Raw genomic sequence first — 27,526 nt, forward strand, 5'->3', positions numbered from 1 at the left:
GAGCCTGGAGCGAGAGCGAGACCGGGTCCGAATCCCGAATCCCCCCCCCCACCCCGCGCGCCCGCGGTCGGAAACGGCTCGGAAGGGCGCACGCGGACCCCCTCGAGACCCCCGGACGGACAGGGAGCGCGCGCCAGAGCTCCCAGCAAGCCTCCCCCCCTCTCCCCGCGCGCCTCCTCCTCCTCTCCCCCCTCCCTACACACACACTCCCCCTGCTTTTATTATTATTATTATCGCTCGTTATTAATAAGCGAGTTTATTCGGGGGTTAAAAAACACAATCCTAAGGAGGAGAGAAGACGGGGAGCGGGGGATGAGAAAAAGTGGCGCCTGAAAGTGGCTTCGCCATCATGACGACCGAAAAAAAAAAAAGAAGCGATAAGACACATCTCTGACACAAGAGAGGAAATTAAATTTACAGAAACGTTCCTCCTCGTAAAAACGGGAGAGTGTGCGTGTCGGGGGCGGCAGCGATGCCCGTGGGGTGTATCTGGAGCAGGCAGGTCACAAAATGCGCCCCTATCCTCCTGGGCGAGCTGCGTTTCGGAAGATTACACCAGTTTTTAACAACAGCAGGAAAAGCACCCCGGCCAACTTCAAAATGCGGAAAGGTCTACTAAAAAGAAAAAAAACCCGATTCCGAGCGCTGAAGGCCGGAGCCGCTGGAGTAAAAAAAAAAAGAGAAAAGTAAAAAAAAAACACATGAATGTTCTTAAACTTGCGCGCTGCCCTTTGACACGAATAACAAACAACGCGTTTTAATGCGTTTTCAAGGGCACTGGGCTGCCTAACAATAACCCGGGAGACGCGCTCGCTTCCCCGCTACAGAAAAAAAAAACACCGCACACTTCGGCGCTTTGTTTTATCTATTATTTTTTTTTACAGGCAGAGAGGAAGAGAACTAAAACGAGAGGGGGGGGGGTGAACGGAGCCCTTTCACCGCGACAACTTCAGCCGCGCAGGCAACAATAAATGCTCGCCCCGCCGCTAAATTAAACAAACACTTCTGAAGCACAAGGCCGCCGTCCCCCCCATCACCGTCTGCCATCAAAAACACCGTGCACGTCAAATTCCTCAAAACAAAAGGCCGTCCTGCGGTACCCCCCCACCACCACCTCTAAAAAAAAAAAAGATTTATTTCCCTCGGCCACGATAAAAAGTTCAATTTTTTTTTCCACCGCCGAGTTTAAAGTAACAAAGAAAAAAAAAAAGGAGGAACCTACCACGTGACGAGGCGCAGAGTCCGGGGGAATTTCGGCAACAAATCCCCGCAGTTTGGAGAAGCAAAAAAAAATAAAACGCGATAAACAACCCCCCCCTCTCCTCCCTCCCTCCTTACCCCCCCCCCCACCACCACACACACACACGCACAAAAAAAAATAGTAAAAAAAAAATAATGAATTACCGGGCTCACGCCGTCCCCACCGGCCCCTTGGCGACCAGCTCCCGGCGGGGCTCCGGCGTCGGTGAGCCCGTGTTGCTCTCGGAATCGCGAAATGGGCGAAACGACGACGAGTCAAGAAGCCCGACTCGCAGAGGAGAGAGAGAGAGAGGAAAAAAAAAAATTACGGAGCAAGGTTTAAAACAGGGTCCCCCTCCGACCCCCGGCTTTCTCTGCGGGCTGTGCGGGGCTCCGTCTCCCCCTTGCCTCCGTGATCCGCGTGCCGAGCTCGCTCCGGCGCGGGTGCCCTCTCTCCCCGGCGCGAATCGGGGGGTTCTCTTTCTTTCCGTTGTTTCAGGGAGAGCGACGGTCGGAAAATGGCGGCTCGCCTCCTCTCCCTCGGATCTCTGAGTCTGACAAAACAGAAACGGAGAAGAGTAGTCGAGCCGCGGCGGGAGACATTCCTCATACTGGCCGCTAGAGCGACGAAGAGCTTTCGGGGGCTCGTGGGGGGGGGGGGGAGGAAACTGCGCCCGCGGCCGCTAGAGGGCGCCTTCCGCCGGCGAGCGACGGGGGATCGGGAGGGGGGGAGGAGGAGGAGGAAACTGCGCTCCGGCGGCCGCCATCTTGGCTCAAAATGGCGGCCACGCCACCCTCCCGGACAGCAAGGATCAAGGACCGCGGTGCCTTCGCGGCTCCGGCTGCACCACCCTGGACTGCCAACTTTCGTGACGCTCGCTAGGGGGGTTCAGTGGTTTCGCAGAGGCCCGACCGGCCCTGCAATGTTTTAAAGGGCTTTGCTCCGAAAGTGCCGGCCGAGGGAGGGGAACTGGAGGAGGAGGACGAGGCGGGGTCGTGCTCTCTTCAGAAAGGCGCGGGTTATGTGGCGTAACGGAAGGGTGCTTTTCGTGTTTAGACGCAAAGGAACTACAAGTGAATGAAATGAAACTTCCACGGGCTGGCTGCGGGTATGGGAGAGCTGATAACGTCCCGGTGGACGAGGGGGGGGGAGAGACCGAACAGAGACCCTGCTCTGCGCCACTAGAGGGAACTCGCCGCCATTACCGCAGCGGCAAAGGCGAAGCCACCAGCCAAGCGCCAATGAACGGCAAGCGGCGGCTTAGGGGGGCGGAGCGAGGACCCCGCCTGTGGGCTGCACGCTCTTGAGTGGGCACAGCCCCGCCGGCCCTCCCGGCTGCTGCTTTACGACACACGGGCGGAGGGAGCGGAGCTTCGCCCCTGACCCAGGCTGCCGCTGCTGGGGGGGGGCTCCCGTGGAGCAAACTGCGTGGTCTCCCTCTCCACCCTGCCCCGAGACGAGTTTTCAATGCCCGCTGCTGGCCCGGGCGCGTCACGCAAGTGCAGGGGCGCGGGTCCGCCCTCCAGCCCGGCGTGGCGCAGTGCTCTCCCACGCGCACACACGCGCGCTTGCGAGGCGCCCTCTGCCGGCCACACGGCGCCCCTGCAGGCGGGAGGAAAACACGTTACACAACGCGGACCCGTCTCGCCGGCCGCTGTTCGCTGGGGCGGCCTGTCCTGGCGGTATCATGGACGCTTCAGTCCAAAGCAGGCGCAGACGCCCACTGTCCCCCCCCAAAATAAAGACACTATCTTTCAACAGCCAGTGACGCATTAAGAAGCGCCTCCCGCTAGAGACGCACCATGACAACGCCTCCCAGAATCACATTTTTACTCTCGGAAAGTTGGGAGCTTCGAGAATAAGAAACGCGATGCTTTTTATTCGAGAAGGAGGGAGCGGGGTTCTGGCCCAGGAGCAGACTCTCCCTCCGCCACGAGGGCTAGATCGCGAACACGGGTGTCATTGTTCTGCGAACGCGACACAAAACATCCTCCACCCCCACCCCCCGGCGCGCAGCCATTAGACTAAGCTGACGTCAGCACCTGTTTCAGGAGCTCTCCGCTGCGGATCCCTCCCATCTGGGGCCACAGCGCCCCCTGGCGCTCCCATAACGCAAAGGCAGTCTCACGGATATGACAGTAAGGTGACGGTGGCGCTCCGATTGCCAATTGCGCCCGACTTTAATCAACTCAAAAATGCTGCTGTGCTGTCCGTACATGAAAACACACCTATGCTTTAATGCATCATCCCGCAGAACTCAACCATCTTCAACTGCACTGAAGCAAGTCCCACTCCTGTTGCAACATTTCAAAGTAAAATTATTATTTTTTTTACTAATAGAACATCATTTGGATATATGTAGATCTCTTTCATTTTTCTTTACAGCTCCAATCGGTTCTGAGTATTTTTAGATCAACGAGAATGAATGCTTGGCTGCTCGGACTTCGGATGCAGCATTAACAGAGTCCCCGAAAAAAAGACATGTACAAATAGTAGTAGTTGGTGCAGAGTAGCACAACAAATGTAAGCAATACTACCTGCAAATATATATAGAAGGGGTCCCCAACAGGGAAATGCAGTCCTGGATGAGGAGGGCTGGTGTGAACATGAGATCAGCTCACTGACCTAAATTAGCCCATTATTGGCTTAATATGAGCAATTAAACAATTTCAGGTGCTGGGGTCTCAAAGAGATCTATAGAACCTGGAGAAACAGCAATCTAGACATGCACTTGACTGTAATGGGGGGGTGATTTAAATTTCTAGGGGGGGGAGGGAAACTTAGTTCTGCCGACAGGGGATTCAGATGTTTTCTGGCCTCTGGCATTCTGCTGGCGCTCAGACACGTGTCAGAAGGAATGGAGTTAAATGACTGCAATAGGCCGGCCGATTCATTCTCCGAGCAGGAACACAGACGTGGACAGCAGACCCAGGTGCGTTTTGTACTCGAGGGGCACGGGCACTTGCTTGGGCCAAGCAGATCAGATCAAGGTAAAGCGCTATCGAGATGAAAACTTAACTCCAAATCATTCTGTAAAAAAGGACAAACTCTGTGACCTGGAAATTAGATCTAATATGTACACACGCGATGGTTTCCATAAGTACAATCATCTAAGCATTTAAACTAGAATTTAAAAGTTGCATGTAGTTACAGTGTGAAAAGAACCAGCACTTAAGAACTTACCTGTGAAGCTTTGGGTTCATATTTTCATGGCCCCTTAGCAAATACAAGGCCTTTTCCAAGAAGGTTCTCCCAGGCCAACCCATCTCGCCAGGCAATAAATCCACGGATCCTGATGGAACCAAATTTCCTAAGATCGCGGAAAGGAAAGAGAGTTTCAGTTTTGAAGTCACAGGAATGCTGTCACAACTTGTTACCATCAGTGATGAGGCAAACTGCAAGCTGCAAACGTTAGATAAATCAGGACCACCTGAATCTTGTACTATGGTTTCAATTCAGTATCATATCCATTCTTTCTTGTGCACACAGGGGGATGAACAGATCGCCAAGCCCAGCCCTGCTCAGATACATGTGTCAGAACACCCGAGAGATGTCCACTCCAGCAAAATCAATACTGTACATATTTTGGCCAGGATTTAACACCATTCAGGTTCAATCTGTATGAAAAGAAGTCACAGAAATATCCACAAAATTGGTTTCTGCAAACCATGAGCAATGATGAAAGCCTTTATCATAGAGCACCCTGTGCAGAAACTTCCCATAAAAAAACCTCTCCATGGATAACGCTTATTATACCTGTTCAGTTCTCTTCATCTGTCCTCTCAAAACAGCATTACTGAGAAATGACATTTTTACTGCAGTTTGAAGCTCTTATTTTATTTGCTGTTTTTATCTGAAGATTCTCTCACTTGTTTTGTTTTTTCAGAGGTACAAACAATATTTTTTGTTTCAATGTATCACTCCTGTTGTGCAAATATGAAAGAGGTGGGATCATATTCCTGGTTATACTGGTGTGGCTGTTGTGAAGTTGCTAAGGCCTCTATTACTTTAATTTTCTCAAATCAAAGTTCCACAATTCTTTCAGATAATCTACGATGATCACACTTATTGGCCTCTGGCCTCAAATACATTTTCAAATGAAATTAACTACTTTCTCGTTAGTCTATTAATACGTTAATTTTAATTTAGACTACTATTAGCATCACACAAACAGTACTACACTTGCAGTAATATAATTGGACGAAAATGTGTACGTTCACAAACTGTAACACCTATATATTTAATACTGTGCAATGAATGAAACCGTACCAATTATGAAAACATTGTAAATATCGAAAATAATTAAAGGTGCCTAAAACGAATGTTTAAACGACTTCGTGACGATAACACGCAAGACATAATATCTATAAATATTACACTGTATTTAGAAAAAAAAACAAATATAACAATAATTTATAAAAGAAACATCAAAACGTAGAAATAAGCGTCGCATTTGTATTTTAAAAAGTCAAAACAACTGAATAAAAGAACGTATTATATACCCGTGGTTACAGTCTTAGTTGTATTCTTTTAATAATATTCATAACTACTGGTTAACGAATTTCTTACGAGCTCTATTTTGAAATTAGGAAACTGTACCAGGTAAAGTGCTTCTTTTTGTTGGCCTTATGCTTTTCTTTACAATTTCAGATCATCTTCATCATTATCCTCCTCCTCCTCATCATAACAGGAAATAATGATCGTCCAAGTTTGGAAATAATTCCGTACTTACTTGTTCAAGACCCTGGAATTTATGCCTGACACTAAGAACTCCTTACGCTTGTGAGTTAACATCGTTCATTCTTGCACAAAATAATGCTACACCGTTAGTACATCTGGCCTGTGCGTCCAGCTTTTTCTCCAAATATTGGCTTTACTGCTTTCACAACAGTGCATTTTGTCATTAAACTTGACAGATCTTGCGCAGAATGTCGATATTGTACATGTTTTCTCGTTCATTTACTCCAGCAAAAGTTTCATTTCTTTGTAATGATTCATTGTCTGGACATTATTTGTACTGCTGTACACTAAACCACTATTTTGGCCTGTTGACTGTTACCAGAGCAAAGAACTCTCTTTATGCAATGCTGTGCAATTTTAATTCAGCTATCCTACGTACACAAAACCTGACCCTGCCTTACCCTTGTCGTTATCTTTAGTAACAGCAAACGTTTTGTTTCACAGTGTTTCTTAAAAACCCTTATTTTTTTAAAACAATATATCTTGAATCTGCAATCCATGTTCACTTACCTGCACAATTCAACCAGCCTTGAAGCGAAATCGCCCACCCTCTGTGCTTTCTGATTGGACAACGCAGCGAGAGCGGACAGTCTATTGGTAGGCAGGGCTGTCATTCGTTTCGGAGAGGCGTATGATGGAAAGTGTCTTGAATTGAAGTTTGCAGGACTTTTGTTTTCGCAAATGAGAAAGCATGGGTGTTGTTTAACGGGGTAACCCAGAATTTTAACAACACTGTCATTCGTACACTGCACTGTCTTCCTGCCCACAGCATCACAGTGCCTGGTGGATTTTAAGCACGATTCAACTGTTTTCATTGTCGTTCCTGTTACACTCTCTAAATGTACCGTCATAGTGCGAGAGCATTAACACCATTTTTGGGGTACTCGTCTGTGAATTTGGCTTCATTAACTGATACCCTCAGGGTTAGAGGAGTGTTGAGCAGAAAAGGCAACATGTACTATGCTTTATATGTGATGAGACAAATACATTGACAGAAATCAAGCCATCTTTTTAAAATTCAAAACAACTCCCGTGTGTTTTGAAAGGGATTAAGACTGTTTTGTGGAGACCTCAGGGTAATTATATTCCACTTACATAAAACATATTACTATTATGCTGTACTGCAGCATCAACTCTAAGCTTTTTGGTAACTGAAAATAGAGACAGGAGCTATCCAAATTGTGTATGAACACTAAACCCCAGGATCAGAGAAGAAGCCTTTATTAATAGCTGAAGGAAATCCACCACTTTTGTGTTGGGGGTTACATACACCACGCTAGCTTTTCAATTTGCTAGAGCAGGGATTACCAAATGAGATCTTCAGGGTTATTTTGTTTCATTAAGTTGTAAAGAGCTCTTCACCTGGAAGATGTGTTAAATTAGTTCAGGTGGGGAGCTGCGTCAGCATGCATCGGCTGCAAAGGAACAAGTATTGGGTTTATTCCATGCTGAAAAGAGAAGAAAGAAAACACATCGATTTTGGCTGTGGCTGTCCCGAAGAAGGCTCCACAGCCGAAACGTTGTTTTCTTTCTTCTCTTTTCAGCAGGGAATAAACCTGTTACTTTTTCCAGATGTGTTAAATGTTCCAAATGAAACTGTAGCTGGGCCAACTTCTCCTTCCTCTTAGCCTAAGCTTTTGACCATATAAAGATGCACAAAAACCTAATAGATTCTAGATCTCAACATCTAGACCTGGGAACAACTGAACTCCTTCCGCCTCTTCAGCACATGCTTCTGTAAGGAATCGAAGTATGCATCCATTTTTCACAAAGCCTAATTGTTAGAGTATTGATATAACAATGGAGAGTTCTTAACTAGCTACTCTAATTTGTGTTGCAAAAAAATTCACGATTTGCTGCCCCATTTATATGTGCAAATTCCTGTAAATGTCAAAGTTAAATAGCCCTCTATTTAAAATTGGTCTCTTTTCTTAAAAAAAAACAACAGCAAAGCTGTGCTCCATTCCCCTAACAAAATACGGGGTGGTGAAATGTATAAGGGATGCAGTTAATGTTAAAATGCAGCTTGTGGTCTGGGCACAAATCAATGCATAAAATGCCAAATGTTTCCCACATAGCTACCTATCAGAGTGAAAGCTGACAGGGGAATGACACCCCAAGGTTGACCGGCAATTACAGAAGGCAGGAGACTTCCAGGGCTTTTTCATTGAATTTACAATTCCATTGCTTCAAATCGAACCACTGAGCTTTGGAGAAAAGATACATTGAAGCATTCCTCCCTGCAGTTGTTTTACAGTACGTACAGCAAAAATGTAGACTACTGCATCAGCAGGGACGTGATGACATCAACGAATTTCATAAGATTTTCCAGTCAGCATCGCCAGTTTCCATCTACCTGCTGTATGCGCTCGTAAAGCAGAAGACGTAATAAAACGCTGTTGTCTTGTGAGCTTTCAGCTAAATGAGAGAATTAGTTCATTTGAAACAGCTCCCTTTCCAGGGAGCCTGGCACACACAACAGCCAGCATAACGGCCAGCCTGGCTTCAGTGAGAACACACATGAATATTAGTGTGCAGCAGAAGATGAGCTGAAAGATATAAAAGTTTTGACGCTGTGGTATCAATGAAGAGGTGCATCATTAACTGCATCATGAAATATTTCATGCTTGCTTTTATGAGATTATAAATCCATTTCACTAAAGTGTCAAATTACAACAGAAAGGGGAACGGGTCTGACTGAGACGTTCCGATTTTACAAGCCAAAGACGTGAAGGGAGCAGCTTACCTGCTTGTGCTTGTGTGGCACAGAGGGAAGTCGCAGAGAAATACTTTTACAAATTATACTGGAGGCAATTACAAAAACAGGACAAGGAGGGTATATCCCGCAATGTGCACAACAGAACACAGCTTGTGTTAAAATGAAACGTTGTTTGATCTAGGGTCGTGCAGATATGGCACAATACCATTGGTTGCCCGACAACCAATTACTCAATCGTGCTAATCCAGCACAAAGCCCATTTAAATACAGGCAGAAATAGGATTTTTTCGAGTTTGAAACTAGAACCCAATGGCTCCTGGTAAGGAAATCACACAGTTGTAGAAAAATAACAGATCATAGCCCCCCAGTTTTATACACAAGGTCCAGCAGACGACGGCTGATGAAACTGATCTGTTGACAGGACTGTGGGTGAAGGAGTAAAAATCCAAACTATCCAATAGTGATAAAGTTCAGTAAATCCTCCATCTGATGGATAACAATCCAGTAGAGATCTTGCTACACGTACAGACTAATGTTTCCGAAATAACCACAGGGGAGCAGTGGTAAAGTGAGTAGTAATTTATTATTACAATTTTATGTAGTGCTTTTAAAAGCAGCTACTCAAAGCACTTGCTGTAAGACACCAATCAAACAAAAAGCCATTCTGAAGATTTCTTTAAGTCTGAATCAGAATATGCTCCCAGACACCAACTCTTTGTTATCCTTTGGGTAGAATTCCAGAGCTTTGGGGCACAGCAAGAGAACTGTCATCCACGGAGCGTACACAAGCTTGGATACTCCCATTAGGAAACCTCTGCTCCAAAGAGACCAGCAGAATAAAAACGAAACATCAGGCGACAGAAATGAAATAGTGGGTTGATCAAACCTGAAGAGAGTGGAGACGAGTCTGAGTTTGAGCTGTTTGTCAGGAATCAACAACAGTTTGTTCAATGGTGGACTGAAGAGCCGCCGCGTGCATCAGTGTACAATAAGTTGTAGTAAAGCATGGTGGTGGATCAAGTGTGAAGCTGTATCTCAGCAACGGGTGACAAGGATTGGCAAAAAAAAAAAGTCAAAGACACCTTAACAACCAACAGATACAAACTTTGAGCATTCATTAAGTGATATGGTTGCCGGGGTACATCTTACTACAATGACCCCACACATCCAGCCGATGGAGCAAAAGCCAAATGGAATATGAAGAGGCTGATGGAAGACTCATAAAGCTGCCAAGGCCTTCCTGATCTCATCGCAGTCTTATGCAGTTGCCTGTGTGCTGACAAAGTCAAACAGCAACCATAGCACATGGATGGACTGTGCAAAGTGTTAAAAGTCACAATTCTTCAATGGATTGAAAAAATGCCAAACTATATAAAGGGCTCATATACCATGTTGTGAACAACACTTATCGCAGATTTTTATAAGTCTCCCCAATTTAATACCCACTTTATAATGCACTTTAAAATTGTTTTCAAAGTTCAACATTGTTTACAATCTTTGTCTCTTCTTTGCGATAATGATCCTCTTTTGTTGCCATCTTGAAGAAATTCTCCAGGAGTTCAAAAAACCCTTCATCTTTAGGTTCAAAGAAAGCATTAAATATGTTGAAATAAATTGGGCTTTTGAAAAATTTAAATAAAATGTACAGTTTTAACTTCTAAAACTTAAGCAGAATATAGTCATTTCATATTGTGTTCTTCTAAAATGTAAATGAATTTAAAACATTTCTATCAGTGTTCTAAAATCTAGGAACCCAACCCTTCCTTGTATACAGTATCCCATAGTCAAATATATAGTACCTCAGCCAAAATAATTAAAATGTAAAATGAAACTAAAGTGTAAAGTGCACCCAATGACCAATTGTAAGGCTTTGTTCAAAGTAGTTTATTCTGTATTTTTTCACATCCTTAAAATGAATTGCAAATATATATTAACAGAAAGACTTTTGTTTCCCTAAGACTGTACAATTCCAAAATAAGAAAAAAGACACCAGTTACACTTGTAAAATGCAAAAACAAAACGTTGTATGCAAAACTCATTCTGCGGAATTCAATTTTAAAACAAGTATTTTCTTAGAAGCAGACTCCATCGCCATACACGTCCACCATATTCCAGTCACTTATGCCTGACATTGACCTGAAAAATGCAGTTTAAATACTGTTTTTTTTAAAAGAAGAATTCATGTCTGATTTAAAACAAAAAAAACAGCAGCACAATTGTGGAACGGCTTGAAGCAAGAAATGGACAATTGTATTAACATAAAGGAATAATGAAAGCTGTAATAGTATCCTTTTTCACACTAGTCATTAGTAATAGTAATATTTCAAACCTGTCTTCTATAAAAAAATATGTATAACAAGGATTACTTGAAGGTTTGGCATATTTAATTCATAATAAAGTTTAAGTGTCTTAAGTGTGCTGAATGCTAGTTCTTACATTACTTTATCGCATTATAAATGCCCACTTCATCTTACACAAGCAAACAGAAAAACATGAAAGCAATATTCTTCCCATATTAACATGCAGCACTTCTTCCAAATCTCTTCACAGAACCTCTTGAGCATTAGCATCTGGAGGTCTGCGGTCTGCACAGACTGGGCGTCTGCTTAGCATGACTCGCCACACCTCAAAACAAGATGACCAATGAACAATCCCAGTGGGTCTCCAGCCAACTTTGGCAAAGTCAATGGAATTAGGACTCCGACATGTAAAAACTAGAACTTATGTGACTCTACCTTTCCCCATCAAACTTCCCAATGTTTTTGTAACAGTTACAGCAAATACGTACTTTAACTCATCTTAGATTTCAGACTCACTTCTAAATGTATGGGACGCTGCATATGCAGGTATCATTCAGCAGGCATGAAGGTTAGCATAGAGAAATGTACATTTAAATGACACGTTTCTGGAACAATTTTTCAATTACTTTTTCTTACTATACTGTGATTGTGATTTTAAAAATACCTCAGTGATACAATTAAACACTGGCTTTTCCAACAAAATTTCATCTCGACAAGAAAACGTTTGTACACAACACAAGCATACAATGTTAACTAACAACTGGGCTATCACATACAAAAAAGGATACTATTGACAACATTAAAAGCAAACGGGAACTAGTGACTGAAATATTTTGGATGACAGTTAATTCAAATGCCTCTGATTAAACAGTTATAAAAAAAGACAAGTGTCCCATGGATGGAAATGGTGGTTAAAAATGGCAAGACTGTTGAAGCCTTTCAAATGGATAGCATTTGCCCCAGCTAATTTACTAGCCCTTGCTGGCATATCAATTTTTAGAAAAGGGAGGTTGGGAAATACTTCAGAATTGATCTGTTATTTCTTTAAAAAACGTGCTGTCATTTAAGCCACTCAAATGCAGGGCTTGCTTCACCAGTCAGTTTATCTCTCCTTACTCATGCCATCCTTACACCCTGGAGCCACAGTGATGCCACTACAAGCTACGATGGTTCAGCTTCAATTACCCCCCTCTGTTGCAGCAACAAAAAACCTGCACCACGATACCGACCTCCAGACCAACAATCTGAACCCATTTAAAATACCATAATTGCCATTCAAGAGAATACTCACTATCTTGGGTTCCTATTTTAGATACATCTTATCATGATATTAACATATGTAATAATAGTAATAAAAAGCAGAAATATGACAACTAAAATGTTTAGTTAATGGCTTTCAATTTATGAGGGCAAGGTTCCAAACAGTAGGGTGCAAAGTTGCACTTCCTATACCATAATGCTGCCTTGGAAGGTACAACGCTTACATGGAAGTCCAAAGGTGTATCCTTTCTCATCAGATGGAGTTTTGAGCCTTTTTCATGAAATGGTACTTGTTTTCAGGGTGAAAACAGAATGGGTTTTAGCTGCATGATGAGGTCAATGAACACTAAGGCAAAAGGGGGGAGGGGAAGCAGATGGCAGAAAGGTAAGGAGGTACTGTATTAGCAGCAGTTTGTTTTTCACAACTGAAATCAAGCGGCTGACTCCAGATTGGCATTCTTAGAGTTAAAAGACCTCGTCGCTCTCCGCTGTGTGCAGCTGTGTGTCATCTGCGTCTGTCATACTGCTTTCCTGTGACTCTTCAGCCTCGGCTGTAAAGATATAAAAATTAGAAACCAGAAAGGATTCTGTATATAAAAGGTGAATGTTTATGCAGCGATGTCTGTCAGTTTCTTCTCGCAAGAAGCTGTGCTAATTTGTGGAATTGCCATGGTTTTTCCCCAACATACACAGCAAATGTCAATAACAATAGGTTTATTCCATGCTGAAAAGAGAAGAAAGAAAACACAACGTTTCGGCCGTGGAGCCTTCTTCAGGTGTGACTGGGAACACCCCACTTGAAGAAGGTTCCACAGCCGAAACGTTGTGTTCTCTTTCTTCTCTTTTCAGCCTGGAATAAACCTATTACTTGTTCCTTTGCAGCCTACCCATGCTGACGCAGCTGAACTAAATGTCAATAACTACTGTCTTATCTCTATTTTTTGGTATCATGAAAACAAATTATTCACAAATCTGCAACTCAAGTCTAGAAATAAGATGGGTTAATCACAACGGCACAATTACATCCAGGAAAAACAGTAATAGGTTTAGAAGTGCTTACCTGAATCGTAAGGAAAATCTTCTGGAACCGGTTCCTCATCATCGGGCAGGTAACGTTTATCAATGGCCTCTTTGATTTGATTGTTTGCCCCTTTGGGATCCAAGTCCATGGCCCAAGAAAAATTCATCAGAGCTAAATGTGTCTGACCCAGTTTCTTATACACCTGGCAACAAGCAAAAGTACAAAAACCTCAAATGACTGTCGTCCGCAGTTACACCGAGGTAACGAGACCTGCCTGCTTTAGTGAAATGTTGTATTGTAGCAGCAGGAGTGGACAAAGTTTCCATTCCAATTTGAGACCCATTTCGCTTTATTTGCCAACTTGAGCAAGTTGTCAAATGTTCTGCAGCTCCTAAACCCTGAAGCGGATCACACTGTAATGCAACAAGTTTTATAGCAATCCTCATTGAAAAAGTAGTTTGTTTTACTTTTTTCTATCTATTTTAGAATCACACACGCTCAGAAAATCATTGCATTTATACAGTTAGATACCCCTCCCAGATAAAAATGTAAATGTCCATTTCTTACCTTTCCTATTAAAAAGTAAACAAGAGACTCTTTGGGCACAATTTGTTTCAGTTCTTCAAGTTCTTGCAAAGCAGCCTAAAAAAAACATGCAATTAGTACACATTCAGAACAACTTACAAAATCTGCTTAGTTTAGAGTGCAAAATCTTACCTTGTATTTTTCATTCGCAAAAAGAATTGAAGCCCTGTGGAACTTGCATAGTGGATTTTTGGGGTCTATATTAATGGCTTTGTTTAGAGTTTCTAATGCATGGTCTGACTTCTTTAGTGCATGCTGCACCTAAAATCAAGTTGAAATAGAAAAAAATAATATAAAATTAATAAACCTTAATAGAGAATATAAACTTGAATTATACCAGCTGACCCACACAGTGGTTTGCATGAACCTCATTTGGCAAACAAAAATCTATGCATCCAGCTCCTAAGAATAAACCAATTAAGATTAAAACTTTCAAAGAATGTACACTTTTTAAAAATATGTACTTACCACACCAATGTGGCACAGCAGAACAGAACTCTGTGGGTTGATACTGAGGGCTTTTTTGAAGTGAATTTCCGCCAGGCTGAATTTTTCCTGTTTGTAATAAATCATTCCCAAGCCATACCTGTGTGGTCAAAAAGTTTAAATTTAATTCTGAAGAAAGCTAGATTTTTCTCCCCCCCAATTCATTTGCACACGTTCACAGCTGCAGACCATTCCAAGTAAATACACCCTTACCAAAAGACATAATTGACACAAAACACTTACCATGCATTATAATGCCTTGAATTCACACGGATGGCATTTCTGAAGCAAGCCAAGGCCTTTTCCAGTTCCTCCGTGAGTACAAACTCGTGCCCCAGTAGTGTGTAGGCATATGCAAAGCTGGGATCCACCTGGATTGCCCTCTGGAAGAATTTGATTGCGATGTCATGCTCCCTCTGCAAACTGAAGCAGTTGCCGGCGACGCACCAGGCCTAGGGAAAGAGATCACTTTATTGGCCATATACAATTTCTTGTATTAGGAATTTGTTTTTTTTCTGCATACCCCAGCTTGCTCTCCATGAGACACACAAACAGGGAGAGAGAAGCTGGGGGTCAGAGCACAGGGTCAACCATTTATACGGCGCCCCTGGAGCAGTTGGGATTAAGGGCCTTGCGCAGAAGCCCAACTCCTCTGCCGGCCGCAGGATTCGAACCGGCAACCAGCCCAGCCACAGGTGCAGATCCTGAGCCACAGAGCCACTGCTCCGCCCCTCACTAGCGAAAGGAACTTCCACTAATCAACAAATCCACCCCACATTTGCAAAATGTGTCACTGCGCTAAGCTCAGAAAATACGATTTACAACACACTTACTTCAGAGCAAATCGTACCTCATCAAAACAAATATGAAAACTACAGTAAGGGTCTGGCCAAATTTGCCATTTCTTTTTATCCCGAGTACATCGCGAGACCTCCCGAATTACATTTTATTTAATGAATGGCACTACCATTTACATATTCTATAGAGGAATTGGGCATCATTACCTCTGGAGAGTTTTTGTCCATGTCTGTGAGATCTTTAGATAGGGCGGACAGAGCCACGTCCTTCTGAAGATGCCAAAGTGTTGTAGAATAAATCTCCATTCCCTCTACTCTGTAGCTTTCTATGCGCCGTACTTCAGAGAATATCCGCTCCGCCTGCCAATAAGACATATCAATGGGGAAAAAAATCACAAAGGTTTTCGCAAAATGGATTCATTTTATGGATGACAATTCACAACTGGTTCATGGTTAAGCCCCCCTAAGGAAACACAAAGTAACGCTTTGATGTTTCAAAGGCCATTTACTTCAGTACGATGGAGTAGCAGTGAATAACCCCAGCCAGAAATGTCATTACTTAATCAAATCTGAAAATCAGAAGCAACTGAACAAATACATGCCCACCCTCATCTTACAACTGCTTCAAAGAAGAACATATTGTAGCTTACCTGCATGTACTCCGCCAGCTCAAAGTGTGCTCTCCCGATCTGACTGAGCACCCAGCCCGTGTTATAATGGTGGGAGGGCAGCTGACTCAGGATGTTGATTGCTTCTTTGCAGTTGTAGGAACAAAGTGCTAAGTAACCTTTTCCCATTTCACGCATGAGGTTCATCAAACCATCTGAAATGGGGTTTTACAGAATTAAACTACAGATCCGCAGCACAAAAGGTCTGGATTTCTACCCTATCAAAATAATTTCACAGACGTCTTTGGTCTTGTAACAACATTAATAATCTGAGTTATCTATTAAATATTTTACTGGGAGAAATTAATTCCATCTTTCACTTGAATCTTAGGGATGGCTCAATTAGGCATAATTTCCATTCAGCTCAAAAATAATTTCAATCCTTGTACAATACACTGGAAATAAAATGCATAGAAATGTTTTAGTAAAATAAGCTTCTGCTATTACGCCATATTAATTAAAAGAATAAAAGGTGTTTGGATTAACATGCATTTTCTCAATTTTGTTCAAACATTTTAAATGTATTTTTGTACCACACAGTTTGTACTATTTGTCAATTGACTGATCTATCACTGTAATCCTTGTGCCAGCACAGGATGAATATAAAGTTTTCAAACTTTGAACCCTGAAAGGACTCAATACAGCTTGAGCATCCAAACGAGGACCAGTTTAAGTGTGTATACTGTATATTGGCCAACCAATGGACACTCCTGACGATAAATCACATAGCCTTGGTTCAGGACAGTACTATTTTGACTATATGGCTCCCTCTGTACTGCTACTATACTGCTTGAACCCTTCAGGGGCTCATGTGGACTTGCCTGCAGATACAGATCTTACTGTTCTTTGTACTAAAATAAAAGCCAAGCTCATACCTACCTGCAGCAGCTTTTTGGATAGTGAAGGCTTGTAACTGAGGTGTAACTGCATTGCCTTTCCCCTCCGAAATGAGAGAAGAGTCTAACTTAAGAATGTCTATACTTTCGTTCAAGTTTGACGACGTTATCCCCCCTTTACTTGTTTTTGTCTTTGTTTTTCGATTTGGGATTTTGGTGGGGAACTTCATTTTCAACTTTTTACTGTTCTCCTGTTGAAGAAAATCATAACGGAACTTTAAGTTAAGACAACCCTTCAGTAGACCCATGCTTCTGAACATCAAACGAAGTTGAATGAACTACTCATAACATTACTTGCACGAAATGAACCATTTAATGATAAAGCCTTTTTTGACAATACAACCTTAAGTTTACACCTTAAGCCACAAAACCTATTTGGCACTGACAAGCATTTTGCTCACATGATTAAACTGCTTACAGTTCTCACATGATACTTTGGAGGCATCAGTTAATAGTGTGGTTTTCCAGTTGCATTATAGGTTACCTTATGCAAGGAAGAAATTTCAATGATTTGAAGTTTTAAAATGCAGAGTTACAAGTCAGGGCAGATAGGGAAATTCAGTGGCTTCACCTTGGCAGTAGAGCTGGCACTGGTAAACAGTCTGGTGCTCCTCCTTGGCTGCACATTTGGAGGAGCAGCAATGGTTGGACTCAGCACTTGCGGTGTTGTACTTTAAGGGACAACAAAAAACAATCACACTTCTGTTATGCCCCTAAACTCTGGAACTCTCTCCCCAAGGATATCAGAGTCACCGTTTCTAAACTCCTTCAAATCCAGACTCAAAACCTTCTTCTTTAGAAGAGCCTTTACTTAACTAGTTCCATTCTTTACCCCTACTGTATTTAGTACCACCATCTACTGTCTCCTCTGCGTATTCTCATCGTGTTTATTTTCAGTATTTTTGTATTGAATTTTGTGTATTTTAATTGTTTATTTTTAATTGTTGTTGTTGCTGCTGTTGTCGTTCTGTAAAGCGCTTTGAGAAGCCACCTTTAAAGGCGCTATATAAAATAAAGTTTATTATTACTTCAACTGCATTACAAGTATCCGCACTTAAGATAGTCACAAAGGGGGTTACGACAAAAGAGAATATTAAAAAATGACAGTGGATTTATCAATAATTAGAAAATCATAACCCCAAATGTAAAGATCATGCCAAGACAATACCCAGGCAGCTGGTATGATTAGAGGCACCACAGTTCTTTCTTCTCCTGTACAGCTGTGGTAAAGAGAGTACTAGTCGGGTTCACTCTCTTAACAAGGTAACAAGGGAAACTGTAGTCCTGATTTCTCAGACTGATCTAGGTAACAAAATAAATTAATTGACGGTATTGCAAAATTGTACAAAATTCAAATTAAGAATCGTGAGCTTTGTGAAAGCTCCACGTTGTCACAGGCAGACGAGAAAGCACCAGCCACCACTGGCGAGAGTGAGTTTGCTCGAATTGTGAAGTAAAATGGCTCTTCCTGCTTAATCTAAAGAGAAACATGATCTTCTAACAACGTTAATCCTTTTTTGTCTTTCTAGGCTCATGATGTATTTTAAATGATGCCTCACTGCCGAGCACTTTTGGCTGTTCAGAACATAGTCGTTGCACACAAAACACAGGATTGGATCAGCAGAAAGTCAAAGAGTCTCCTTTTCCAAGGAGATGGGTCATAAAAACGATGTTGGTCCCATCGACAAGTTTCTCGACAAGATTCTGGATGATGCACTGTTCACAACTCAATCATTTACCCAGAACCTAATTTACCAGTTGGTTCCTTTCATCTACTCAATTCCTTTCTGTATTTGAAGCTCCTCAGAACTACAAATGTGGATACTAGCCAGGTGATAAATGCCACTGGGACTTTAAGAGACTTCAATAGTCACTTCCAATAACCATTAAAATATGATTGTTTAATGTAGCATTAGCTAAGCCATTAGCTTTTTGCTTCCGTTTCTTTATTTGGTATATACTCATAATAATCAATAATCACTCACCAAAGACTAAATACAAAACATCTAAACCCCTTTCTTAATTTAAACATAAAAGCTCATTCCTCTGGCAAAGAGATGATGACAAAATAAAAGTTCTCAGTGCAGTGACCATGGCATTCGATGGATTCTGTGCGACACAGGTCATACATACCTCGTTTGTGGGGCTGAACTCTGCGTCTGGTTAAAAGGTATTGGGATAACCTCCCTGCTGTTCCCACTCTGTGCGAACACAGATTTTGTACTGGCTTGGCTAATTCGGGCCACAGACTGCATGAGAAGAGACAAGACACATAAACAGTTGTTAACAGGATAAATGTTCCACCTTTGAAATCAAGGTGCCTGTAAAATATTGCGTTACCTTCTTTGGCGGCCCGCCAGTGGGTGGGTCCATTACAGAACTCGTATTTGTGAAGTTTTGTAAGTAGGAGGCATCTCCCGGACTCGGCTCAAGTGGTAAAATCCCAAAGCTGAAATCACAAGTGAGCTTCATTTCATTTTAAAGCCAACAGCTCAAAACGTAACAGTGGTTAGTACTAAGCACGAAATTTTGCTCCAGTTTGGATCAATCAGCAGGGATTACAGATAAGAAATGACACTTGTGATTTGGTCAAATCTGTCTCAGTAAATCAGTCATTCACAGCAGCGAGTAAAAAATAAGCTCCTAGTGGCACCTTACCAACTTGTGTTTTATGTTATTGTAACAAGGGTTGTAAACAAAATAACTAAAACTGATCACTTGCCTTAGTTAATGATTGGGAAGGTTACTACTTGTTGTGGAGATGTATGGTACAATCTTGCAAACTTTCAATGTCATGACAACCTTTTTGCAACAGCTTACCTTGCACATTTTTATGCAAGAATAACATAGTAAATAAAAGCCATCAGAAGACAAAGCCCCATTTTAAACACATTACCTGGGTGTTAGTGGGCTCAGAGCTGCAGGTCCACCTAATAAACTCCGTCCACTTTTTGGTTTGTTCTGTGGTTGTTTGGATATTAAAGAGCTACTAGTCCCAAGTGGCACAGAGTCAGGAGAAATCACTGAAGAATCAATATAGGGAGCTGTAGAATCTGTACTTAAAGACGTGTACTTGGAATTTGAAGATTCTAGATTCAGTCTATTTAGTTCCTTTAAAAAGAATACAGAAAAGTATCAAGCTTCCGTACGTAGAAAAAGAGAAATAAAACTGTAATTTGCAAACAAGATAAACTGGAGCAAACAAAAGAAAATCACATCAAAAGCAGCATTCCAAAAAGTGTTACACATTACAAGTACAAAATGATTGCAAATTTTAATAAAGTCTACCCACAATGAAATCATACATACTAAAGTATCCTGCGGTGTTTCCATCAGAACTGTGTCAACCTGTCTATGGGGTACAGTGTGAGTGGAGTTGTAAGTGGGACAGTTTTGCTGGCAACTACTAAAATTCTGAAGGGATGTCAGTTTAAACATTTGATCAGGGTCTGGCTTTTCACCTGCAAAAAAAGACAAAAGTAATTTAAGAAATACAGAGTGACGCTTAGCTCAGAAATATCGGTTTATTAAATTCTAGTCACACAGTTATCAAATTATCAAACAAGAGATACACATTAACCAGATAATGAATTCAGCGACTCACCAATTTGACACAGGGATTCAAAAGGAGACCACAGGAAAGGATTTAAACTTAGACTCTTTTGGTAGCATTCTGAACCTTTGGCCAAACGATCTGTTTTGCTATTTACAGAGGAGGAAAAACAAGGTTATTGAAAGCAATTAACTACACATATTAAAATTGCTTTATACCACCTTGAATTGAACCAGTCAAGCACTGACAGCATGTCATGTGCAAGTAACTGTGAGATCTTTATTACAGCTTAAAATAAACTAAAGTAAACCAAACACTTGGACTGTTGCTAAAGTTTACATTGAAATGCTGAACGATGTTTTCCATAACACTAAATTTGACACTACAAAGTTTCCTGGACTTGCGTATTGCTTTTCCACTTATTTTGTAGTCATAGATCTTAGCTGTATTCCTGCAATGCAGATGCAATACCTATTTGTTCTGCTCAGATTATGAGGCAGCAGCTTGTACAGTTCACAATCAAACAGATTTATATGCTTCGAAAAACAGACAAGACTCTATGAAGCTGCAATTAAAAGGCATTAATTCTGAGCCCTAACTGAGACAAACAGCTGGATTCTCCATAGGATTTTCAGGTTGTAAACAAATTAAGAATGGAAAATAAATAAATACATCTTGAATTGGTGCAAAGCAGAGTTCTTTGACACCTCAAAGCAGCTCCAACTCTTGGGGTCTTGTAGGTCACCCCTTTCTAAAAACTGGGAACTCCTGTAAGTTATTGATCAATTAAGCAGTCTGTTCAATGAAAAGAACTCCAGCTCTTAAGAAGTCAGAGTTCTGAACGATATTGATATTTTACTCCCAGATGATATTTAAAATTGTAAAAAAAGATCACCTTCTTAATTGGTCATCATAAAATCATTCCATGCATTTCAAAATTAAGGACTTAAGAGTATCCTGCTGTACTGGACTCTCCAGATGCAGCATTAGAAACTGGTGCCATGAAGAGATTAATATTACTTCTCCCGAATTTCAACAAATACGCAAGTAATGTACATTTTTTTAACCTTTAAAAAAAAAGAAACTTTCAAACAAATGCAGAAAGAATAAGCGTCCAAAGTCCTTTACCAGTAAATCTGTCCCAGTAAAGAGAGGGTAAAGCAAGCAGAATCTCCAAACTCTGTGACAATATCATCATGGCTCTTCTGTTTATTCAGGACTCCCCCAGTTAATATTTGTTCCCCCTCTGCAAGTCTAAGTTCAAAAAAATTTTTTTGGAAAGAAAAAAAAAAGAGGAAAATGTAAAGCCAAAGGAAGAAACACCAAACAATCAGGACAAAGACTGTAAACGCTCAAGGCAGAAGAAACGAGGGGTTACAGTGACATGGCAGTTAGTGCCACTGTCTCCCAGCTGTTTAAATTAAAACTCAGTTTCAGACAGGGATTGTCTGTGGGAGCAGTCTGCGTGTTCTCCACCTGGGTATATTCCAGTTCATCCCATTTTCTCACGCATTGCAATGTAAGATAACTAGGTCTCCTAATTGCTCCCATGCATTCTGTGACAGGATGAAGTCCCAGTCCAGGGTGTAGCCCTGCCTTGCACCCTGTGTTGCAAAGGTGCAACATATATTGAGGTGGCTGCTGCACACTGGCGGTGGTGGAGGCGAGCCCCTATTATCTTTAAAGCTCTTTGAGTGTCCAAAAAGGCACTTATATAAATGTAAGAACATTTTTATTATTACCATGTTATTGGATAGGCTGCGAGTTGCTGTAAGCTTAAATAAGTACTTTGCTCATCCCGGTATACTGGATGGGGTAACTAAAATACTTTTACATTGCAAACTACTCTGATCTGTGCCTGCTTAAAAAAAGTATGTTATTCTATACAATACTTTTAGCGTTAATGAGAATTTGGACTTACAAAAACCCAACAGATAGCTCAGAACCGCCGGCCTTACCTGCTCAGGTCCACACAGCACTTTGCGAGAAGGTATTTGCACTGCGGGGTAGTGCAGCTATGCCCTTTAAGAAGGCGATAAGCCTTGTAGGCCTTGCCAGACCGGTAGTAACATGTGGCCAATAAGAAGAGAGCCTCTTCAGAATGCACTGTCCAAGCACATAAAAAAAACAAGCTTCAGCCCTAATGAAGAGCTTAGATTTCGAAAGCATAAAAACAAAACAAAACTGGCAACCAAACATTTCGATATACTTTATCCCCCCCCGCAAACCACCCCAAATAGCTAAAAAAAGGATTCTTGTTAAAGACTATACATTTATACAGAAAAGAGTATTAAAATGTAAAACAGGATTTCAAGACCACAAAATGTCTAGGCGTAATTGTTAAAAAGATAGAAGTCAGCAAAACAGATCAGCACAAAGAATTCTACTGTTATTTTATTTCTAAAAATCAGGCATCTTAAAATATAGCTCACTTCACAATAATTTGGGGGCCATGATTAAAGATGTACAACTACACCACCTTTATTCAGGATACATGAGTCCCTAATAATTTTATTTCCCAGTCTGACTCCATCACTTCTGAGACATTATTGATTTATTACAACCAAGAAAAAGTCCCGAACAGCTGGGTGATCTCCTCACATCTATTTCATTACCTTCAGCATAGAGTCTCTCTGCCAGAAAGACAGCATCTCGGTAGGCATACTGGTTTAGTGCATGCCAAACAGCTGCCTAGGAATGAAATGAAAAATTCAGTACCATCTTGGCAGCAGAGGTCCTTATCTGCAGCACAAATATCATCAAGATCTGAAACGTGTTTAGTTAATTTACACATTTTGAAACAGGGAAGATTTAGCAAACTAAAAATCTTTTTTGAATTGGGTAACAAGATCAAACTTTTAAAAACCCATTCACATATTGTTGTATCAGGAATACTACTAATAAGATTGCACATTAAGAAATATTTACAAAATGTTTCTCAATAAAACCAAAAGTCATAATTACTAACTGCTGCTCGCATATAACCAAGCGGACTAAACATAGGTTAAGTTCAGTAAATGGCCAAGAGATTAACTGGATACAACCCAAATGGCAGTGTAATTAAAGTAAGGCAGTTTAAAAAGAACGTTATTGTCCTGTTAGCGGCATTTTTTATCTCAAAGAAACTTGACACATTTTGTGAAAAAGAAAACATTACTTAGAATAATATAATGACCAGTGCATTTAAGATCAAAAGCAGCAATAACTTCTTTATGCAAAGGTTTGTGGGAGTCTGGAACTCAGATACAACAGCTGAAGCTGATACTCTTTACTTCCCTCAGGAAACAGAGTGGATAACACTCTCACATTAGTTCTCCATTATACGCCACACAAGATAGATTGGCCGTGTTATGTTTTAACAGCTGAAGTTCAAGTGTAACCCAAAAGTGCTATTCATGGGCATTATAGTCACAGAAATGACACTTCATGCAGTCCCCAATCATATTACTCCCTGCGTTATATATAGTACAAGCTATCATAACCACATTCTCTTTCAAATATAGGTGGCTATGTACTTGTGTCAGTGATCATACACCAGTCTAGTTATGTCCATTACTTTCCATGTCACCCAACAGTTACCTCAGTTCAGCAGGTAAAACACTTCTCCAAACCCCTGTACATATTCTACAAGCACGAGCATTACTGGTGCTATTAAGAGAAAAAGAGCACAGTTATTCCCAGTTATAACCCCTAACCCCAACAGCCTCACTTACTACGAAGGGGCGGGATTGGGGCATATCTTCAGATGAAAAACAATACCTGGATAGGCAGAAAGTCCCTTTGATATACTAAACCCACAGTTCTGCGACATTAGACCACAAAGCAATAAACCGAATTTGATTATAAACGACTGTTCATGAAGACGTTTGCACTGCAGACACGTTCAACGTATTGCTCTTCACATGCAACATTTCACCTTACAGGATCACCGCGCATCACCCTTCAGGTGTTTATTAAATGCGAAAAAATACCTTTTCAGGAGCAAAAAATTGTTAAAAAACAGCAGTCAAAAACTTCGAAAGCTGTTGTGTCATTTTATGTACCTAGGTTTATTTGTCCACACACTCCGAGATAAACAGCCTTCGCTAACACCAAGTAACAATTTTCCGGTTTTATTTTTATTTAAAAAGACCTAAAAAAAAGCCTACCGATCAATATTCACTCAAATTCTACAATCAGTCGCTAAAGCAATGCACTGAAGCCAGAGGAAACAAAGATGCAGGTGTTCGACTTCAAAGGCATCTACGTTACAATGTTCCACATCTCACAATCGCAAACTTCAGTAGTTGAACCAAAGTCTTTCCAAAGCAGAACAAAACCTCAAAAACGACCCTCACAATGTCTGGTTACTCCACAGTGCCCCAATTTGAATGAATTCGCCATCTGATCAAACTGTTAATGACCCATCACAATTTATTAACCACTAGCACATCAGCCAAGTTACCTGTGTAAGGTCGCAAAATGCTACAGAACTACCTGCCGTATTTTAGAAAACAAAATACTACAGTAAACACCTCTTTCCCCTATAGGGCAAGATGCCACACCGGCGAATAATTAGGACTTTAAGACTAATACAATTTCAAGAGCAATAAACTGCAACAAAGCGTTTATAAAAGAATCGCACATCACCCGAAAATCTTGTTATAATTCTGATAAACCGGAATTCTGAATCAAACAAACGCATCGTTTTTGGCTTTGTAAAGCTTTTCAATCGCGTCTTTTTTAGCTTCCCAAAAGGAGAGTACGCGAGGCCTCCACTATTTGTTTTCAGGCCTCGGGCTCGGAGTAGAGCTCCCTACCGGCTGGCGAGAGCCGGACTCGGGTGGGCGCGTTCCCACCACAGGCCGCTCTCATTTTAACCAAGTAGCTGCGCCGCGTTTCTTTATTTTCCTCCGTTACCTGCACAGGTTCTTGTAGCACCGTCATTACGCGATCAAGCTCCTTCTCTCTGCCTTTAACTCGCTTCCCCCGTTCCGCAACCCCTCTTTCGCCTTTTGCTCAGTTTCAGGGCCCGAAGGAGCTCCGAGGATTTAAACACATCGACCGTTAGCGACCAAACCGAGACCCGCCGGAGATTGCCGATTAATGCGGAACAGGCACGAACAACGACGGACTGTGACGGAAATTGCCGATAGCTTCGCCAACAACCCGAAACGCAAGCGCAAGCTAGGAGTGTGAAATAACACTTCCATTCACAATTAATTACAGCGCGCAGTGATAATGGGTGGCTGCTTTCGTTCTCAATTAATTTCTCTCTCTTCCTGTCTTCATGATGAAAAATTAGGGTTTGGGACCTTCTGTATGGACTTCTCTCCAATTCATGCCTCTTTAAAAGTAAAACTGCCCTATACTCTGTCCAGTTTATCAACATGTTTTTAAAGCACATTTTTAATGAGCCCCAGTGGCCTAATGGATAAGCTACTGGCCCGCCCTAACCCAGGGATTGTGGGTTTGAGTCCCATCTGGGATCGACTGGATGAAGCCACAGTGTGCAGAATAAACTTTTTAGCTTTCTGGATCTCTAAAAACCTTTTCCACATCAAAGGCCACCAGTTGAGACACGACAGATTGCATCTGAGTGGGATAGATGGTGGTCATCTTGGCTCAATAACCCACTAAAAGCCCGACACTTAAACTTTACATGGGGAACAAAGACCAAAGGAAAAAAAACAAACGATTCTGTAATTAGGCTCTTATACCTAAAAGCTGGGAAACAAATGAAATAGGATGGAAGCTGGCACATTAGCAGGGAGTTATGATGTTACTGAAACTGATGGAGAGGAATGGGGCATAAGCGGATTCTCTTCTGGGAAGATCGGAAAGAAAAAAGGTACTACAACAAAACGCTGAGGCTCTGCTTAAAACTTGGTAGGAACAAAACAAAAGCAATGCAAGTCGAGACACAGAAATGAGGTCAAAGAACCAGAAAGGGACTACAGCCCTGTGTATCAAAAAGAGTATTCAGGTTGGGGAATTAAGGGTAGAGGAATTACTTCCTTGAATCTATAGGTGTGGTGTCAGCAGTGTGTTAGACACCACCACCAATTGCAGATGTAGATTTTTACTCAACACCGTATAATGAAATTAAAAATGTATATGCCACATAAGAAATTATTTTTATGGGTAACTGTAGGTCACAGTGGGAACAAAGGGCTGTTAGGGATGTCAGGAACAGGCTGAAATGGAAGACAAACAGTAGTTCATCACTGATGGCAAGACAGGTTATCAGAGTGCTTATAGGTGGAACTGCTTGAGCAGATCTTGTCTTTTCAAGTAGTCAGGAGAATGAGGACAACAAAGATGGGAGAACCTTTATGAGCTTTTGGCCATAATATGGTGCTGATGGATATTTTGAATCTGTACAGGTTGAGTATGGAGCAAAAGTGTCCAATTTCTGGACAGCAGGCTTTTGAAGGAATGAGATGCAGGGGAAGAGAAATAAAATAGGACAGGATAGGTATGAGGTCATTTGAAAAGGGATGGTTAGAGTTTAAACAGTCTGAAGCAAAGAACAAATTTATCACAAAAGTGACTCAATCAAAAACTAAAAAAACAGCATCCGGAAGGGTTCAGAAAACAGTTAAGAAATAGCTATTTTTATTTTGGGGGGAAAAATAAAGCATATTACAACACATTTAAAACAACAGAAACAAAGACAATTGGTTTACATGCACAGGTGATAAAGTTATTAAAAAATGAAAATTTAAAACATATTACAATGGAGGCTAAAAGAAATAAAAAAAGGGTTCTTGTCATTCTACAACAGCAGAAGTACCATTAGGAATAAAGTAAAGCACATCTGGAATAAAAATGGGACACACTGAGCTAGAAGAAGCTACTTATGAGAAAAAGACCTACGTGATTATGTTGACATACTGTAAGTGGAATTCAAATGAGTGGAAGTTATGTTCAAAATGTTTAATGTACTACTAAGGTCTCTTACTAGAATATAGTGCACAATTGTGGTCACCACATTATAGAAAAGATACTGCTGCTCTAACATCAGTCCAGAAAAAAGCAACTACTGTAGGTACCGGAGCAGAGGGGTTTATGTCAGAATAAAGGGCACTTCAGATCTAATGTATGTATTAATATTAGTGCTTAGTTTAACTATTCAGAATCCTTAATGGTATTGCCACTGTCAACTCAGTGAATGTCTTCCACATGAACAGTGAAACATGAACCAGAGAGAGCAAGTGGAAGAGCGTTTAAATCCAAGAACAGGAGGTACCTCTTTACCCAAAGGGTGGTGGGAGTATGG

The 27,526-nt window shown here is 41.5% G+C and overlaps 3 protein-coding genes across 5 annotated transcripts in view; all 3 read right to left on the bottom strand.

The window, feature by feature from the left end:
• kansl1b (KAT8 regulatory NSL complex subunit 1b) overlaps positions 1–1,799 on the bottom strand; it is a 54,458-nt gene extending 52,659 nt beyond the window's left edge. Inside the window, exon 1 of one of the 3 annotated variants that reach the window (XM_088622792.1) lies at positions 1,405–1,799. The gene's annotated coding sequence lies outside the window, so the exon portion shown is untranslated. Of the gene's footprint in view, positions 1–1,222; positions 1,346–1,404 lie in introns of those variants that run through there. The other 2 variants (XM_088622790.1, XM_088622791.1) reach the window with 2 other exon arrangements.
• Positions 1,503–6,529, bottom strand: LOC148638772 (uncharacterized). Its single transcript, XM_088622812.1, has 3 exons — positions 6,491–6,529; positions 4,424–4,550; positions 1,503–2,842 (listed from the first exon to the last, which is right to left on the bottom strand). The coding sequence occupies exons 2-3, from the start codon at positions 4,504–4,506 to the stop codon at positions 2,584–2,586; spliced, it is 342 nt and encodes a 113-aa protein (XP_088478938.1). The 5' UTR covers positions 4,507–4,550; positions 6,491–6,529; the 3' UTR covers positions 1,503–2,583.
• A 4,039-nt stretch (positions 6,530–10,568) lies between these two features.
• Positions 10,569–25,350, bottom strand: cdc27 (cell division cycle 27). The gene is made up of 19 exons (XM_088622698.1): positions 25,165–25,350; positions 22,881–22,956; positions 22,224–22,371; positions 21,394–21,519; positions 20,317–20,414; positions 20,022–20,173; positions 19,609–19,823; positions 19,053–19,161; positions 18,846–18,961; positions 17,284–17,383; positions 16,696–16,903; positions 15,799–15,971; positions 15,356–15,508; positions 14,595–14,803; positions 14,334–14,451; positions 13,998–14,126; positions 13,848–13,922; positions 13,320–13,482; positions 10,569–12,810 (listed from the first exon to the last, which is right to left on the bottom strand). Exons 1-19 carry the CDS (start codon positions 25,189–25,191, stop codon positions 12,725–12,727), a joined length of 2,481 nt encoding a protein of 826 aa, XP_088478824.1. The 5' UTR covers positions 25,192–25,350; the 3' UTR covers positions 10,569–12,724.
• Between the last annotated feature and the right edge of the window lie 2,176 nt (positions 25,351–27,526).

The sequence above is a fragment of the Lepisosteus platostomus genome, chromosome 28 (genome assembly GCF_059453375.1).
Source record: "Lepisosteus platostomus isolate fLepPlt1 chromosome 28, fLepPlt1.hap1, whole genome shotgun sequence".
In the NCBI taxonomy this organism is placed as follows: domain Eukaryota; kingdom Metazoa; phylum Chordata; class Actinopteri; order Semionotiformes; family Lepisosteidae; genus Lepisosteus; species Lepisosteus platostomus.

Excerpts from the sequence above, each read along its gene's own strand:
- cdc27 (XM_088622698.1), bottom strand. The coding sequence starts at position 25,191 with ATGACGGTGCTACAAGAACCTGTGCAG. Across the intron at positions 18,962-19,052 it reads CTGGCGGGCCGCCAAAGAAG|TCTGTGGCCCGAATTAGCCA; the intron begins GTAACGCAATAT and ends CTTCTCATGCAG. Across the intron at positions 14,452-14,594 it reads TCAAGGCATTATAATGCATG|GTATGGCTTGGGAATGATTT; the intron begins GTAAGTGTTTTG and ends TTGACCACACAG.
- LOC148638772 (XM_088622812.1), bottom strand. The coding sequence starts at position 4,506 with ATGGGTTGGCCTGGGAGAACCTTCTTGGAAAAGGCCTTGTATTTGCTA. Across the intron at positions 2,843-4,423 it reads ATGAACCCAAAGCTTCACAG|GGGCGCCGTGTGGCCGGCAG; the intron begins GTAAGTTCTTAA and ends TCCCGCCTGCAG.